A 19607-nucleotide genomic window follows, 5' to 3' on the forward strand; every position below is an offset into this window, starting at 1 on the left:
GCTCATGTGCCCAAGAATCGGGCTACTGAAGAACATCAAAACAACCAGAAGGTGGATCAGGCTGCTAAGATTGAAGTAGCTCAGGTGGACCTGGATTGGCAGCATAAAGGTGAATTATTTATAGCCCGATGGGCCCATGACACCTCAGGCCATCAAGGTAGAGATGCAACATACAGATGGGCTCGTGATCGAGGGGTGGACTTGACCATGGACGCTATAGCACAGGTTATTCATGACTGTGAAACATGTGCTGCAATCAAGCAAGCCAAACGGTCAAAGCCTCTTTGGTATGGAGGACGATGGCTGAAATATAAATATGGAGAGGCCTGGCAGATTGATTACATCACACTCCCTCAAACTCGCAATGGCAAGCGCCACGTACTTACAATGGTGGAAGCAACCACCGGATGGCTGGAAACATATCCTGTGCCTCATGCTACCGCCCGGAACACCATCCTGGGCCTTGAAAAGCAAGTCCTATGGCGACATGGCACCCCAGAAAGAATAGAATCAGACAATGGGACTCACTTCCGAAACAACCTTATAGACACTTGGGCCAAAGAACATGGTATTGAATGGGTGTATCACATCCCCTATCATGCACCAGCCTCCGGGAAAGTTGAACGATACAATGGCCTGTTAAAGACTACCTTGAAAGCAATGGGCGCTGGGACGTTCAAAAACTGGGATACGCATTTGGCAAAGGCCACCTGGTTAGTCAATACTAGGGGATCTACCAACCGAGCTGGACCTGCCCAATCAAACCTGTTACGTACTGTAGATGGGGATAAAGTTCCTGTAGTGCATGTAAAAAATATGCTGGGTAAAACAGTCTGGGCTACTCCTGCCTCAGGAAAAGGCAAACCTATTCGTGGAATTGTTTTCGCTCAGGGACCTGGATATACTTGGTGGGTGATGCAAAAGAACGGAGAGGTCCGGTGTGTACCTCAAGGAGATTTAATACTGGGTGAGAATAGCCCATGAACTGAATTGCACCATGTTAAATAGTATATTATACTGTATGTTATCACTACCATGATTACTATAGGTGACTAATTAGAATGTATGGAAAAGAGTGTAACCTGAGCATGACATAAATGGTATGGAATAAGGGGTGGATAGATGTCCTGGTTTCAGTTAGCACAGAATTAATTTTCTTCCTAGTAGCTGGTGGAATGCTGTGTTTTGGCTTAGAATGAGAAGAGTGCTGATAACACCCCGATGCTTTAATTGTTGCAGAGCAGTGCTTATACTAAGCCAAGGACATCTCAGCCTTTGCTCTGTCCTGCCAACGGGCAGGCTGGGGGGTGCAGTAAGAGCTGGGAGGGGACAGACCCAGGACAGGTGACCCAAACTAGCCAAAGGGGTATTCCATACCATCTGACGTCATGCTAAACAATATATAGGGGTGGCTAGCCGGGGGGAGGGGGCCGGACTGCTCGGGGTTAGGCTGGGCATCGGTCAGCGGGTGGTGAGCAATTGCATTGTGCATCACTTGTTTGTACATACTATTATTACTTTCGTATTATCACCATTGTATCATCATTATTATTATTATTGTTATTATTATTTTGTTATTTTTTTTTTCCTGTCTTATTAAACTGTCTTTATCTCAACTCACGGGCTTCACTTTCCATTTCTCTCCCCCGTCCCAGAGAGGGAGGGGGGAGGGTGAGCGAACGGCTGCGTGGTGTTTAGCTGCCGGTCGGGTTAAACCACGACAAGTGGCAAGTTTTGGCATTTAAGAAGACAGCTTTTTAAAGCTCTTTAGAATTCCACAATATAGATGTAACTTCAGGGGCACTAGATTAGCAAGTAGTGAGCAGTTGATATACCACCAGCAGTTAGGTATGCTGTTAGAGACAGGGGCTCTTAAATAGGTTGGCAGAGTGTGGTGATTTACTACTGAAGTGTAGAGACACTTAGGAAATGTAAAAACAAAACATGAGCACCTTAAGCAAACATAAGAAAAATAAATGGGTTGGAATAAGTACTTGGGGTAAAATAATTTCTAATTTTTCATAAACTTATACTTGTATATGGTTTCTTCTTTAGGATAATTACACATTTGCACAGCCAGGAATTCAAAAGAAAGTGAAAATGTTGGAAGAACTTGTTAGTCGGATCGATGGTAAGTCTTAAAAGCTGACCTAATTTCTAAATGGTCTTTCACTGAAAGTGGTTAGTTAAAATGTTTGCAAGAAGTCTAGCCAACATCACTGTTGATACAATGGTGGAGGAACATAGCCTTCCTCAGAGATGTCACACTCGATCAATTTGTGGCACGCTGGCCTTTGCAAGATCACTGTCCTATATCATTTAAAAGAAAGCTGCTAGAGCATGAGCCACTTTCATTACTTTTTATTAAGGCAATATAATCAAAATTCAGTGGCAATTTCTTTGCAGCAGAGTAATGACCACATACAAAAGGCAGCTGGTATTCATTTCATATTAAGCTCAATGATTGTTGTAATTCAGGCAAGTCACAGTGGTTGTTTATAGTTGTCCTTCGGCACTATGTTTTGTGCCTTTGTGCATCATTTTGCTATCTGGAATGCCTGAATAATTTCTCTGTGGAATCCAATTAATTATGAACTCTGGAAATAACATCTTGAATATTATAGATAAATTACCGTCTATGCAGAGGCAATTTTAGATTATGCTTTCATGTTTTAGCAGGGCACTTTGAAATATCTTCTACCTTCATCCTTAAAATAATTCCCTTCATGAAATGCTGACTGTCATATTGCTAGAGCAGAGTTTAATTAAATGAAATTCAAGAGATAATGCTGGCCCATTCTAAACATACTCTCTTGGTAGTTTGTTAAATTAATGAACAGAGTATTAACGAAATGTTGCCAAGCAGAACCAACCATATATTTGTGACACTAGCATGTCAGTGATGAAATAGAAAAAAAATATTTTATGTAGCTTAATATTTGATAATCTGCTTGAAAAGATTAATTCTGTCTTTTCATTATACATACTGTGAGTTTTTCTTGTGCCAGTGCTTACCATAGCAGATTTTCGGTTGGCCTGCATGTATTTACAATCTGAATTTTGAAAAAACTCTTCCTGCCTGTTTAGGATGTTGAATATTCTTAACAATGTTTATGTAATATCACTCATATTACATAATGTGCGAGAACATTGTTTTTATATTATACTAGGAATATAGGTGTATGTAAAACCAACGTACATGTAGATGTATTTTTTAATATGTACATGAATATAAAAAAAAGGATGCTTCTGTACATAAGGTAGCAAAATGTTTATATAAGAACATTTTAAAAGCAGTTTAATTTGTTACTTCAGAAATCATCTGTTTTCAGTATGGATTTTTATATATTACTTTACGTTTATATCAATAGTGGTATTTAAATTTCCGTTATTTATAGAAGCTAATGCACTTTAAATAAAGCTTGTATTTATAATACCTATAAATAACTTAGTAAGCTTGGTCAATAAATTACTTAAACACATTTTTTAAAATGAAAAATGTCATTCTGATAATAAAACTCATTATTCTGTTTAATAAAAATAAGTATGCAGTATATTGACAGGAATATTATATTGACAGAAAGAATTGCTGAAGGCTGATTTGTACCTTCAGTGTGTTAGAGATGCAGTTAAATAACTTTTCTCAATTGATTAAATTCCTGAAGCATTATTTTGAAGGGTTTACAGTTAAATTAAAAAAAAAAAAGGCAGTTGTAGGAAAGATGTTTGTTCTTAAACTGTCCTTTACTTGGACAGTTTAGTTGCAGTTTACCAACTGCAGTTAGTAAACTAACTGCAATTGAAATGTATATTCCTGATTTTTATTTGTTTTGCTATATATATATATATGTATTTAATAGAACTGTATTTAATAGGACATTGTTGAAGTACTGCTGTATCAAAAGTTGTAGCTGTTTATCTTTCTAAATGTGGTTGCAACTTAGTCTCCAATATTTGCTGATCCAAATTGTGTAGTATTTAGGAAAAGGAGGCAGCCAACACAATGGGTATTTTTACTTTGAGCTACACAGAATGCCAGATTCTTCATCAGTTTGGCTTTAGATAACTGCCAAGTTTTTTTAAAAAAAATAAAGATGTGTATTGAACAATAACTTTTCTAGAGTAGAAATACTAATTTTTTGGTAGTTTTTCATAGAGATTATGTTCGCTAGTTATTGATTCTTCGTACTGCCTCAAGCACTGACAAAGTAACATCTGAGATTACTCTTAAGGGTAGATTGTTCATGCAGGTGAGTAGTTGAAGACTGCTGCCTTGTTCTGAGCAGTGTAGTTGGAAAAAGCAAAGCAAAATCCTAACTTTAAGAAATTGTTTGCATTATAGCAGGGATATTTTATCGTCCGCATTATCCATATGACATACCTATAGCATATGTGGGAAAGATGTCAAAGGAAACTATTTAAAACAAGCAAACAAACAATGACTAATGGGATTATAATATTTCAAAGTGAGGGAAATCTAATAATACATTTTTATGTACAATAATAGTAGAAGTTATGAGGTATTTTAAAAAGCTGTCACTACTATTTGAAAAGGAAACCTGTAAAAATTGGATGCAGTTGATATTAAAGAACCCTAAAACTATTTAGGTTGAATGAGTCTAGAAGTCATTGGTCCAGACCCCAGCTCTCATCCCTAGGTACGATGCCTCTGATAAAGGATGCTGACCCACTTGGCTTTTTGGTAGAATAATGATATAGTTAAATTAAATTATGTTTTATCATCCTTTTCTCTATTTTCTTTCCCCTTTTATCTTTATATTGAGCCTGTTATACTGCAGCTAAAGAGAAATATATGGTTGGTATGAGTTCAATAGCTTTGTTTTTAAAAAAGAACTCTTAGCAATTTATTCTAACTGTAAATATCCTAATTGCTAATTACAGTTATTGTGGAAGAAAATAATATTCCTGTTGTTACTGTAGTGTCACATTGTTTTCTTGATGCCGGGTAATTGAATGGTGAAAAGAACCTTAACATAATAAATAGCTACGCGAATGGGTGAAGCTCATACAGCTTGTTTGCTAATCATAATAGGTTACCAGTGTATGAAAAGTAATACCTCACCCTTTGTTTAGTGTTAATGCATTATGTTAGTGATTCAAGCAACCTTCATTAACCCAGCCTTATGAATTGCAACTCCTCTCAGTGACTGTCCTTGTGTGTACAGTGCCAAACATTGCAGTAGATTTGAAACAGTCAAGATGTCTGATAATTTGATCATAATCTCAGCCTAAACTCCAGAAAATATTTTTAATGACCTGTGTTCAATGGATTTAATAATAATAATAATAATATATATTAAAAAAGTTATATACCAGATTGAATAATGTTTTGTCTTCAAACTCCATCTCATTTTTCTCCTCCTCATCATCATTCAGGTTGTTCTAAGAATTATACAAAAGTATTGAGAGCGAGGATCAATAAGCTATCTGTTGTAAATAGTTACATTTTCTATTTCCTGTAATGCTTTTCTGCTGTAAATCATGATCCATCTCATGGTTTGTGAAGAGGCACACTCACGTGATGCTGTCTTCAACTACTGTTTCATTTGGTCTTGAAAACAAGGAAATGTTGTAGGAATGCCAAAATTAACTCAGGATTTGTGATTTCACAATCAGTTTCAGGCTTTGAGAGAGTCTCAAGTTCTTCTTCAGTGAAAAAAAAATCTTGTAATTTCAGGTAGCCATATAGAGAAAGCTGAATGTTTGTATGTAGAAGTAGCCTTGGATTTTCATATAAACTGATAAAATATATAAATTGGTAAAATTGCATGGCATTCTCTCTAAATTATCAAAAAGACAGTTTAGACAAAAAGAAATCAGACATTAAATTTATTTGTTGTTTAAGTCAGCTTTTCACTAGTAGTAGAATGAACTGTAACAATAGTATTATTGACTCAGCTTGGTATAAATATTCATCTGCTCTGAGGGTAAGTTTGGGAAGATTTTTTTCTAATCTCTTATAGAACAACTTACGGAGTTTGCATCAGTGTGCAGAACAGCCTGATTCGTGCTTATGTTCTTTTGTATTTAAATACATTTTTGTGTTATTAGTGTTCCCCATTCTTTCAATTCATTCATTCTTTTTTGCAAAATTGGTCCTGAGCCCAATTTCACTAGCAAAAAAAAAAGGAAGAATAAAAGCAAAATGTTTTAAAAATAATTGAAGAAACTTCTACTGTTACTCTATGTAGTATTTTCCTTCTTTTAAAGATACAAGTAATGGAAAAATACCTAAGAAGATAAAAACAGTACTGTATTTTGTCTTTGCCATAAGGAAGCTTATTTAGAATTCAACTGCATTTTACATCTGATTTAGAGAATTAACTAAAGATATTCTTACATACGATTATTCTTAATTTGGACAATTTCTAGTTTATTTCAGTTCTAAGATTTTATAAAGGAAAAAAAATGCCAAAGAAAGAAAATTATTTTTAACACAAAATAAAAGCTGCTATATTCCAACTACTTCAAATAATGAATGTTTTAATAATTACTACGTCATTGTATTGTTTGGGCGGATATTTTTACTTAACACTTAGATACAGTTAAAATGTTCTTTCACCATTTAAATCCATAGTATATTAAAGATTTTACAACACCTTTTTATTGCTGTAAATGTATTTCTTTCACTTTGAATGATATATAAATTAGATAAAGTGTTTTCTTTTAGTGTTCTTGTCAAATTAATCTTAGTTTCGCTAATCGTACTACATTTACTTTATTTTCTTCTTGGATTACAAATGTCTTGGTCAGATGACTGCAGTTCTGTGAATAATGCCACAAATAAGGACTTTTCAATCAAGAAAATTGTAATAAAATACTTTCATTACATGGGCTTAGATTTATACTTTGCATATATTTTTGCTATTTGGATGCAGAGAAAAGAAAATATGAATCTTTTATATTTATATATATTTATATATATATTTATATATACATTTCTTTGTGCTGTGTACATGCACGTAGGACAAGTTCTTCATAAAACGTAGTCAATTTAAAAAAAATCATTTTATATGTATTTTTGTGTATACACAATGAAAGATCTTATTGCACCACTTTCTGCACTTCTCATGCTTTGAAATATTTGCTTTAGATATTGAAATGTTTGCTTTTTTCCTGGCTTGTATCAGGAATAGTGCACCAGCAGGACCAGGGAGGTGATTGTCCCCCTGTACTCAGCTCTGGGGGGGGCCACACCTTGAGTGCTGTGTTCAGTTTTGGGCCCCTTGCTATAAGAAGGACATGGAGGCCCAGAGCAGGGCTATGAAGCTGGTGAAGGGCCTGGAGCACACGTCCTGTGAGGAGCAGCTGAGGGAACTGGGGGTGTTTGGTCTGGAGAAGAGGAGACTCAGGGCAGACCTTATTGCTCTCTGCAACTGCCTGAAAGGAAGGTGTGGGTAGCTGGGGGTCGACCTCTTCTCACAGATAACTAGCAATAAGACTAGAGGAAATGGCTTCAAGTTGTGCCAGAGGAGGTTCAGGTTGGAAATGGAGACGTTTCTGCTCAGAAAGAGCAGTCAGTGTTCTGAGAGCTAAACACATCTATTTCTGTAGAACTGTCCAATGGTTCAAACACAAATATTTCATGGTTCTGATAAGAACTTGATTTCTTATGGTGAAATAACCCCAAAAAGTTCTTTAGAGACATGTTTTTGGTAGTTTTTGATACTTCAATACCCTCTAAAGGATATTCAGTTTCTGTGTTGATCTAACATTTTAAACTGCAGAGAAAAAGTTTCCTTTTTTGTTGCTGAAAATGTGATTCTCAAAAAGTCAAAATATCAACAAAGCCTAATACATTTTCTTATTAAACAACTTATTAGGGATCTGCTCAATATACCGTGATTGATATAGATTAACTAATTTGTTCGTTTTTTAATTTGAATCTTGGGTGTTCATACAATGAGCTGAAGGTGAAACTATGGTAATAGGTGACATTTGATCAATCCTTGTTATGCATTCAGTCATGCTAACGATTTCTTTAAAGTTAAAGAATACTTAATCATGCGTGCAAAATTATGTTCATGTTTAATTATGTTCTAAAGCATTTTACTGACACCTGCAATTTTCAACTAGAATTGTATTGAAGTATCTGGGGAAAAAAGCACTAAATGTAATAGTTAAAAAGATTTTTGCATTCTTTAACCATACGGAAGACTTTTGAATCGGAAATGGGAAAAGAGTTTATTTAGATCTTACTGCCGCTGTTGAATATCACTGATTAATAAGGTCCTTCTTTATACGTCAGCTTGATACTGAAGTGATTAAAAATCTTGTAAGCATTTTGTAGTTGTTTAAAATTAATTTGTGCCATAAAGCTCTTTTTCATTTTAACAATGCCATCTAATTTTTTATCTGATTTTATGGTTGTAATTATTGTATTATACTTCAATCTATTCTTAAATGCTGTTCACTGGGCATTGTAATTATTTAATATATCTTTTAATCCATATTTTTATGTTTTACTGACAAGATTACATTTGTATGCTATTACAGGGCTCAGAGATCTTAGCAAGAGTTAGTTAAGACTGATGGTAAAATCATTTGTCCTGACTTTTGTAAACACTTTGACTTTTAATTAGCCAAAACTTCCAATTTTTATGGAAAAAAAAAAAAAGAGGAAAAAGGAGTCTAACACGATGCAAAATTAAAAAAGTGATCAGCATAAACCCTGCTGTGAATGTACACGGTTGTGATTTAGAAAAATAGGCTCCAGAAGTCCAGTGAATACTTCTTGGAAGTAGAACTGTCTATCAAACATATTTCTCACTGTTGTTTGTTACAGTTTGATTGTTAAGTTCAAGTTCCACCCAGAAACACGAGTAATTTTAGCTTTTAGTTTGAATGGATATCTACTAATCTTTTTCCTGATAATTTCCTCCATTTTGGTCTGGGTACCAGAATATTGCACCTGTTTGATTCCTCTATGTGACTGGGAGTGTCCCTCTGTCCATTTTGTGCTTTCGCTCTGGGGTCAGCCTCTTGGGCTTTTTTGTATCAGCCATGTCTCTCATATAGGAAGAGGATATTTGTCATGATTCAAAGATCGAAGCCGAAATTCCTTTAAGTGGTATATTCTTTATTGCAGCGCTGGATGCACGGGGGATCTCTCCACCTATCGTGCATACTCAAAGCAGAAAGCAGTCTTGAATTTATACAATCAATCTATCAATATTCTACAAGCACCTATACATATGCATTACCTATCCCCGCCTTCCCTCGCTTCTCATGCTAATTAGTCTTTTGGCACCTTGCGCCTGCGCAGAGCCTTCCAAGAATTGTGGGCAGGGGTCTTTGGGACGTGGGCAGGGGTCTTTGGGAGGAAGACCCCGAGTCTTCCTCACAGTGTACTTTTCACCTTTGGTCAGGAATCTGCTGAATTGGCAGGTTTCTTAATTGCGAGAGCTGGTTGTTGCCAATTCTTCCGTTTGTTGTATCTTTATAATGAATTCCAATGTCCAGTTTTGAGATTTATAGTCCTTACGTTTGTTTCTCTGTCCGTCTGCCGCTTCCTTATCATGAGTTTCAGTGTCTTGTTTCGAGATATACAGTCCATGTCTGGGGATTGTCCTTGCCTCCCCAATGCCTCCCCAATGCCTCCCCAATACCTCCTTAATCAATCCCCCCTTTTCTTTTCCCATGCAAATTCTTTTGCATCAGATACTTTCATTATTTACAGCAACACAACAAAGCAGGCATCTAAACAACATGCACACAAATATTCCTAATACTACTAATGCGATTAGAGCAATGAACACTTGTTTCAACCATTGAAAATTGGGCAACCAGGAGGTTAACTTATTCCATATTTCACTAAAACTCCACGAAAGATCATCTTTACTGATATGTAGGACCCTTGTCTGCTTCCATATTTCTTCCAGGTCGGTAGAGATCCTTCCACTCTGATCTACATACACACAACAACTTGTGTTTATTACTGTACAGACTCCCCCTTGAGCGGCCAGTAACAAGTCTAGGGCCATCCGATTTTGTAATACTACCTGTGATAAACTAGATATCTCTTCTTGTTGAGCCTTTATAGCATCCAGAGTTTTGTTTTCTAACTTCTCTATAATTGCAGAAATATTAACTATTGCCTTTTCCAATTCACTCACTCCTAACCATGGGATAAACCATCAAACAAAACTATGAAAAGCGGTGTGTCTATCAATGGATTGTTAATTTTTTGTCTGATTCTCCGCATATGATTTCTCAAGTAACCTCGAGGCACTACATCATGTACTGTCATATTGGGGACTACCGCTCCAAGAGTGCAAGTTCCCTTCCAATTCTCAGGCAAGACCTTACGGGCTGTATCATTGCATAGCCAATACCACCCTTTTCCTTCTGGAACCGTCCAGCTGGTTGAATTTGCCCAGCCGCTAGTCGTACTAATATCAATTGTTCAATTACAAGATGTCTGATTTCCCACATAAGTAGTATCCGTATTTATACAATGCTGTTTTCCCATACCCTTAGGCAGGTTACACCTTTGTACACATACATAGTAAGATTCCAACGGCACGAAGCTACTAACTTCTAGTTCCAAAACTTCTTAATATTTTCGACCCCAAGATGTGTCTTCCCACAAATTAGTCCAAGATAAGTTTGCAGGCGAGGGAATCCCGATTAACGATACACCCTTATTCCCATGCTGTGGCAGATGGGTGCATACCCAACAGTTCGTCTTATTAGTTACTTGAGAAATTGTTTGTATTAAGGTCAGGTGTAAGTTCTCATACCAAGTTGCCCACCCCGAATCCGAGAACCGCACCCCTGCAATCATTAGGATCTGGAAAACCGTAATTTTGTTGGTCCAATTGGAGTGGTGGTCTATATCCTCGCCGGGACCTTCTTCACCCTTGAATTGTGGATCCAAGCTGCTTGCTTCTTAATCTTAATGGCGGTGTGTGTTGTCAGTAATACTTGGTATGGTCCCATCCACTTTCCTTCCATTTTTCCTGTAGGGGTTGTCCTGAAAAAGTCTTTATATATATATATATATAATTCCCGAGCTTAAAGGGGTGGATTGGTTGATCCAACCCTCTAGCCCTGGTCCCTAAAACAAATTTATGTACTTTATTTAATTGTTTCTGAAGTTCAGTTATATAAGCATATAAATATTCTGATCCTAACTGCGTTAGGTCCTCTCCACTAAATAGAAATTGCTATGGCCTTCCATATAAGATTTTGAAGGGACTCAAATTCCCTTTTATTCTAGGTTTAACTCTAATTCCAAGTAATGCTAAAGGGAGGGATTGAGGCCATAACAAATTAGCTTCTTATCCAATTTTAGCTATTTATTGTTTAATTCAATGGTTCGTTTTTTCTACCTGTCCACTTGCCTGTGGTCTATAAGGAGTATGCAGTTGCCAATCTATCTTTAGAATCTTACTTATCTGTTCTACCACTTGTGCACAAAAATGTGAAACTCTATCAGAAGACATTGCTACTAGAATCCCAAAGCATGGTATTATTTCATTTAACAAGACTTTAACCACTTCTCTTGCTTTGTTTGTTCGACAGGGAAAGGCTTCAGGCCTTCCTGAAAACGTGTCAGTCAGAACCAGTAAATAATGATACCCCCCTTTTCTAGGGAGTTCTGAAAAATCAATTTGCCACTGTTGCCCCGAATAATTTCCTTTACCGATTATTCCAAATTTTATTCTATTCTTGGTATTGGGGTTATTGTGTAAGCAAATGCTACATTGTTGAGTTACTTGTTTTATCATATCGTCCCACTAATGTCTGACTCAGGCTCTTATGCAGTGTGCCAGCTCCCCAATGCGTTTTATTGTGTTCTGTAAGAACTATGGGCCATGTCAAACTAGAGGGTATTACTATGTGGTTATCTTTTAAATATACTCATCCATCTGGTTTCATTTTACCTTTCAAATCTTCAATTAATTTGAAGTCTTCTTTTGTATAATTTGGATATAGTTTGGATTTTACCGTCTGGTATCAAAGACAATGCCTTCACCTCAGTTATTTCAGCTGCCTGCTTAGCCTCTGCCAATCGATTTCCAATTTCAAAATCGGTGTTCCCCTTTTGGTGTCCCTGACAATGCATGATAGCTACCTTTTCTGGTTGTTTTACAGCCTCTAACAATTTTAAAATTTCTTCAGCATACTTTGTGTTTTCACTGAGCGGTCAGCAATCCATGTTCTTTCCAAATTGCTCCATGAGCAGGTACCACGCCGAATGTATATTTAGAATCTGTCCAAATATTTACCCTTTTTCCTGCTGCCAGTTCCAATGCTCTCGTGAGAGCAACTATCTCTGCCTTTTAAGCTGATGTTCCAGGGGGTAAAGGCTTAGACTCGATTACCTGCTGAGTAGTTGTTATAGCATATCCAGCTTTACGTTGTCTTTGCATAACAAAACTGCTCCCATCCGTGAACCAAGTTTCTTCCGCATCTTCCATGGGCTCCTCCTTAAGGTCTGGTCGGCTGGAATACACAGTCTCTATAGTTTCTAAACAATCGTGAATCACAGGCTGTGCCGGAGCATCACTAAGAAAAGAGGCTAGATTCACAATATTAGTTATCACAATTTCCAAGTTGTCCTGTTCTACCAATATTGCTTGATATTTCAAAATCATCAATTCTTGTTTAAGTTGTTTAAAGACTTTTTGTGCTTCTCCAGTCCAGACTAACTTTGACTGGTTAATCTTTATCAATTCACATAGAGGCTTTACCAATAGTCCATAATTATAAATCCAAAGGCGACACCAACCTGTCATTCCTAAAAAGGTTTGTAGCTCCTTTACCATTTGAGGTTCTAGAGTCTGGCAAATGACTTCCTTATGTTCAGTTCCTAGTTCTCGTTGTCCTTCTGAAATTTCAAATCCCAGATAGGTCACACTTTGTTGAGCCAGCTGGACTTTCTGTCAAGAGACTTGATATCCATTTAAACCCAGAAAATTAAGACGACTTATAGTCCATTGAATACAACTCCCTTTAGTCTCGGTAGCTATTAAGAGATCATCTACATATTGTAACAAAGCACCTTCAGTGTCCGGAGGCATCCATGTTTTGAGTTCCCTTGCTAATTGGTTTCCAAAAATAGTGGGGCTATTCTTGAATCCTTGAGGTAGTAATGTCCACGTAAGCTGCGTCTTTCTGCCTGAATCGGGATTTTCCCATTCAAAGGCGAATAGGTTTTGGCTTTCTGTGGCTAAGCCTAGGCAGAAGAAGGCATCTTTTAAATCCAGTACGGTAAACCAGACTTGACTATTCTTTAATTTAGTCAGCAAAGTATAAGGGTTTGCCACTACTGGATGTATATCCTCAGTGATTTTATTTATGGCCCTCAAATCCTGAACTAGCCTATAGCTTTTTCATCTGCCTTTTTAATTGGCAATATGGGTGTATTTTATTCTGATTCGCATTCAATCAATAATCCATACTGTAAAAAAATTATTAATTATCTCTTTAATTCCTTTCCTATCTTCTATCCTCAAAGGATATTACTTAACCTTAACGGGTTTCTCTCCTGGCTTTAATTTAATAATTATTAAGGTCACATTTTTACCTCTTTCAGGGGTTTCAGTAGCCCAAACTCCTGGACATACTTGATCTGTGATCTCTAAAGGTATTTCACTTTTAGGGTCAGTTTGTATTAGTGCCAAACTTAACACATTTGTTAGTTGTTCTTCTCCTATACTTAATTCCATTTTCCCTTTTTTCAAAAACAATTTCTGCTCCTACTTGCTCTAATAAATCTCTACCTAAGAGTGCCCATGAGGAGCTAGGCATATATAAAAATCTGTGTATGCCCCATTTTTTCCGTAACTTGTACTTCAAAGGTTCACAAAAATAAGCCTTTTCGGTTACACCTTGTCCTGGTTTCAGTTAGAACAGAGTTAATTTTCTTCCTAGTAGCTGGTAGAATTCTGTGTTTTGGCTTAGGATGAGAAGAGTGCTGATAACACCCCGATGTGTTAATTGTTAAAGAGCAGTGCTTATACCAAGCCAAGGACATCTCAGCTTCTTGCTCTGTCCTGCCAACAGGCAGGCTGGGGGTGCAGTAAGAGCTGGGAGGGGACAGACCCAGGACAGGTGACCCAAACTAGCCAAAGGGGTATTCCATACCATCTGACATCAGGCCAAACAATACATAGGGGTGGCTAGCTGGGGGGAGGGGGCCGGACCACTCGGGGCCAGGCCGGGCATCAGTCAGCGGGTGGTGAGCAACCGCACTGTGCACCACTTGTTTGTACACATTATTAGTAGTGGTACTATTATCATCATTGTATTATTATTATTATTATTATTTTGTCTTATTAAACTGTCTTTATCTCAACTCACGGGCCTCACTTTCCACCTCTCTCCCCCGTACCAGAGAGGGAGGGGGAGGGTGAGCAAACGGCTGCGTGGTGTTTAGCTGCCGGCCGGGTTAAACCACGACACATCTTTTACCCTAACATAATAATTCTGTGAAGGCATTAATGCTTGATTTAGAACTGAATACGTTGCCCCATATCAATAAGAAATTTCACTTCCATTCCTCCCCTAGCTTCATTATAACCAGCGGAGGTACTAGGGTAGATTCCCCAGGTCCCCGTTATTCCTGTTGAAATCAGGGGTCTATTATCCTAGGAAAAGGCTAGTCAATTTGTCCTCCAAAGCCAGGTCCAAACCGTTTTGTTTTATTTATTTATTTATTTATTTATTTATTTATTTTCATTACATTTCAGAGTTGGTCCAAAAATTCCATAGGGGTTTCTTTTAGACCTTGTTGGAAGCATATTCTCAATTCCCAATTCATCCAGATTTTAGTATTTACTTAACCGTTCATAATTTTCAGGATGATTCGGGTCTTAGTGGGGGTCGGTCAGGGGAATGCAATTGTCCACAGTTCCCTGAGCGGTCTCATCGGCAATCTGAGCTCGCACATGAACTCAGGTTGTTTTAAGAGTTAACTGGTTTTCTGTTTCTGTGACAACTCTCTCGGACCCATCATGGTCCCTTTGCCCTAAAGGGCTAACACCCGGGATTTTAAGATCTCTGCCTCGGGCAGAGGCAGAACTATTAACATTCCTACATCCTCTTTCCCTGCTCATTCAACTTCAAACACCTTTAACACTTTCAACAACCCTTTTAACACTTCCTTTATCTTTCTCCAGCCTGTACTTCTCTAATGCCATCATCAAAGGCTCAGTCAGGGGCCAACTTAATTCCGTACCTTTTCCCACCAAGATGCTGAAACATCAGTATACAACATTTCATCCTGTTCTGCTTCTCAAAAAACAACATTAACTGTAGCAAAATATTATAGTTTAAAGTTCCATTTAGGGGCCACTTTTCTCCACATTCCAGCTTATAAAGCGGCCACCACTGATTACGATATTTTATCAATGTTTTCCTGTTCACACTTCCACCGGCAGATCCTCCAATATCCTTCCAGTGACTTAAAACACATCCTAACACACTTTTCTTTAAAATTTCACTGCTTGTTTGCCCCCCCATTTTCCAGTTTACACTTTCAGAATACACATGTTACTTGCAAAAGCGTATCACAAAACGTATCACTCACAAAAATACGGGCACGCAATATCTTTCAGTAGAGATGTCACAAAACTACTATTACCAGCAATATTGCCAAAATCACAATAACAATAGTCAGAGTCAAATTCCACATGCGATAAGTCAGAAAACCAAACTGTGTAACACCGTAACGATATCTTTCTTACAACAATGCCACGAACCTACTATTACCACCAGGAAAATAGCCAAAATCGCAGTAACAATAACCAGAGTTAAATACCATACTCCATGAGTCAGAAAACCGAAATAGACAACACAATTCCAGATGGACCTTAAAGCGAGCTCCTTCCTTAAGGTCCCCAAATATACTTATGGTGCTTACCACAAAGTATATACCAAACACTGCCTCGCAGAAGATCACCTTCTGACTTACAGACAGTTCCAGATACAGATGGACCCCAAGGTCCCCAGATATACTTGTGGTACTAACCACAAAGTATATACCAAATACTGTCCTGCAGAAGTCACCTTCCGACTTACTGGACAGTCCCAGATGACCGGTCTACCAGAAAACCAAACCAGAATAAAGAATATACTCACTTACAATGATGGGGTCCTTGTCTGCCTCCGCAGTGATCCGGTGAGTCGAGGAGTCCCTCCGGGAAATCCCGGGGGTACCCTAGGGAGTCCTGTCCCCAGCGGGTCCTGCGGTCCGGCAGAGAGGTCGTCCCATCTGGGGTGCCAGATTGATTCAAAGATCGAAGCCGAAATTCCTTTAAGTGGTATATTCTTTATTGCAGCGCTGGATGCACGGGGGATCTCTCCACCTATCGTGCATACTCAAAGCAGAAAGCAGTCTTGAATTTATACAATCAATCTATCAATATTCTACAAGCACCTATACATATGCATTACCTATCCCCGCCTTCCCTCGCTTCTCATGCTAATTAGTCTTTTGGCACCTTGCGCCTGCGCAGAGCCTTCCAAGAATTGTGGGCAGGGGTCTTTGGGACGTGGGCAGGGGTCTTTGGGAGGAAGACCCCGAGTCTTCCTCACAGTGTACTTTTCACCTTTGGTCAGGAATCTGCTGAATTGGCAGGTTTCTTAATTGCGAGAGCTGGTTGTTGCCAATTCTTCCGTTTGTTGTATCTTTATAATGAATTCCAATGTCCAGTTTTGAGATTTATAGTCCTTACGTTTGTTTCTCTGTCCGTCTGCCGCTTCCTTATCATGAGTTTCAGTGTCTTGTTTCGAGATATACAGTCCATGTCTGGGGATTGTCCTTGCCTCCCCAATGCCTCCCCAATGCCTCCCCAATACCTCCTTAATCAGTCAAAATCATAGCTAGTAGCAGTACATTTAGTGAACTAAATTCAAATAGACCTAATTATCACTAAATTGAGGAGAATATAATTTGGTAGTATATCTGTTCTTCTGCCAGTCTTGTTCTCATTTTGTACAGTTTTGAGACAATGTTTTTTGGGGCGCGGTATGCTTTCTTATCAGGTGCCTGTATTATTATCTCTAAGATCATTGATTATGATTTTTGTTTATTTCTTTGGAATGTCAGTTGTTTTTAAAATATCAAAGTGACTAATGCAAAACCAAGGAATTTGACAGTGGAGGTTCTCATCCATTGTAGATGTGGAGTAAATTATTTTCCGAAATGTGTCAGTGATTCATACATAGTTCACTTCCTTTGTTTTGTCTTCTGTTACATTAGTCTCTGAAATGTTAGATTGCAATACTTAGATTTATTGTCATGGTCCAGAAAGAAGAAAATCCTTCTAGAGAGCCATTTGAAATTGGGAGCATTAGCATATTTCTGTGGCTTGTTTTAATATGTCAAGGAACAATACATAGGCATTACTCTATGTATAAAGGACAGTGCCAGCAGAGCCCCTGCCACTATTTTTCTGTTCGTTTTGGATTGGTACCAGAGGAGTTACTCTTGTAGCTAGTCTACTTCCTTCAATAGGAATTGTGTGGATCCTGATGAAGACAAATGTGTTTTTCTTCCTTTGCTTGTACTAAAAGGCCTGTTTATTTATCAGATATAGCTTAATTGCATTTCTGATGGTGTTTTAACACTTAGTGCTTTTTATGTTTACAACAGAAATACGTATGAAATGGTGATAAAATGGGATTAAGAATGAAGTATGAACTATAAATAAAAATAAACTTTAATTTTCGAAAAAGGGAAAATTAGGTTTATAGTCAAGCATCAGAAAAGATTGATAGGGTTGATAGGAATCGTTAACTAAAGGTCAACAATATAAGGCTAATTACCTGAAGTAATAAATTGCACAGATGGATGCAGTGGTTCCATGCTGTGCTACGGTAATGTGGCTATTCACACATTATTTTACTGTTATTTTGTGATTCCTTTTTCCTTATGAGTAAACTTTCCTAGGCCCTTATTCTGGCAGTATCCCTTAGACAGAACAACACAAGTCATGCCATAGTACAAGTTTTGTCCTTAACTGTGGCTTTAGTTTGTGATACTGCAGTCACATACAACTTTAAATCTGAAATCAGTGAAACAGCATGAAAAGGTGACACTAAACAATTATATGTGTAGGTTCTTTTTGAAAATTTCAGCTGTGTCTCTACACTGCTACTTTCAGTACTCATATTTAGTTAATTTCAGAAAATCTTGATGCATACATACAACCGTAGGAGTTTGGTCTTTTAAAAGTTTAAAGCCTTTACTGATATAATCTAGTAATGAATAGGTGCGACAAAGTTTTTAACTTTGGGGTTAAAGGGGTATGATAGATAAAATCATTCCAGAAACTCAAATTAGGATGATTTGGAGACGCATGCTGAAAAGACTATCATTAGTGCAGAATCTGTTTAAGGTGGCTAAATGCAATCAAACTAATATAATCCAATAAGTGTGCTTATTAAAATTGTAAGTAATGATAAATGCTTATTTTGTAGTACACTAAATACATGGTTTTGGAGGTATGCTACTTAAGAATACATCTGTATAATGTACTTATTTTTTAATTGGAAGATTTGTTTCACCAAACTTTTTCTATGTTTAGTTTTATTGTAAGTATTGGGAATCTTATTAAATATAATTGTTTCTTTTGAATTTTGATATATATTTTGAAATATATTTTTCTGCAACTATAAAAATATATTTTTACTGCAACTGCAGTAAGTGTGGTTTTATAATATGCTTGAAGTCTGAAAGTTGACGGTAATTGCATCACTTGTTTGTTTGTTGCACACATGCTAATTTTCAGTGGAATGAAAAATGTAAATTTAGATTTTCACTGTCCTAATTACCTTTATGAGTGAAATAGCCCCTACTCACAACAATTACTTACAAGTCAGGAAGAATGAGCCTTTTCAGTCATTGCATTTTCTGTTCCAGTCTTGCATCAATTGTATTTAATGCTTGGAGTTTAGTAGTCTATTTTTCAGCTTGTTCAGATTAGAAAACGACTTTCAAGAAATTCATTATGGTTATTAAACACTGGCTGAAATATAAAAATTGGCACAATTTATTGTTCTTTATTTCTTACTTTCAGTGACTGTGAGCAATTAAATGAAATACACTGCTACTATGGGAAGAACAAAAATGTTAAGTAGTGTTTGTAAGTTAGTACATCAGCTAAAATTAAAACTGACTTTTTTGTATCCTGCTTGATGTAATGGATTATCTAAATATAGTACTCTGCAATACTAGGTATCTAAATGTACCTTTTTGGAAATAAATTTAACATAGTATCTCATTTCAGTATATATGGCTTGCAGCTAAATTTGCCTAGAGCAAAAGCAGGTAGTCATTCTGTCCTGGGCCTCAATTAGTGTTAGTGCCTCCGAGGCATGCAAGGCCTCTAGCTGCATAGAAAATGGAAATAGAAAGGCTTCTGGGCTTTATACTGTTTTCAAAATGTGGCCTTGTATATATTAACTGCCTTATTTCATTCTTAAGTCTGTTTCTCTAAGGTAGTACCACATGTGATTACTGTGTCTGTCTTCTCCTTCCAATAACTTGTCAATAACTGAGGACTTCCTTCATCAGCATTTTACAGAAGGACTGAAGACTCCACCATGCAGAATTCCACAGCTTGTATAAAACT

General features: G+C 37.2%; 1 protein-coding gene across 1 annotated transcript in view; it reads left to right on the top strand.

The window, feature by feature from the left end:
* Positions 1-19607, top strand: part of TBC1D22A (TBC1 domain family member 22A) — a 181688-nt gene that overhangs the window by 82469 nt on the left and 79612 nt on the right. Inside the window, exon 10 of the mRNA XM_032185604.1 lies at positions 2056-2131. Within this exon, the coding sequence (XP_032041495.1) occupies positions 2056-2131 (76 nt within the window). The remainder of the gene's footprint in view (positions 1-2055; positions 2132-19607) is intronic.

Source organism: Aythya fuligula, chromosome 1 (assembly GCF_009819795.1).
Source record: "Aythya fuligula isolate bAytFul2 chromosome 1, bAytFul2.pri, whole genome shotgun sequence".
Taxonomy (NCBI): domain Eukaryota; kingdom Metazoa; phylum Chordata; class Aves; order Anseriformes; family Anatidae; genus Aythya; species Aythya fuligula.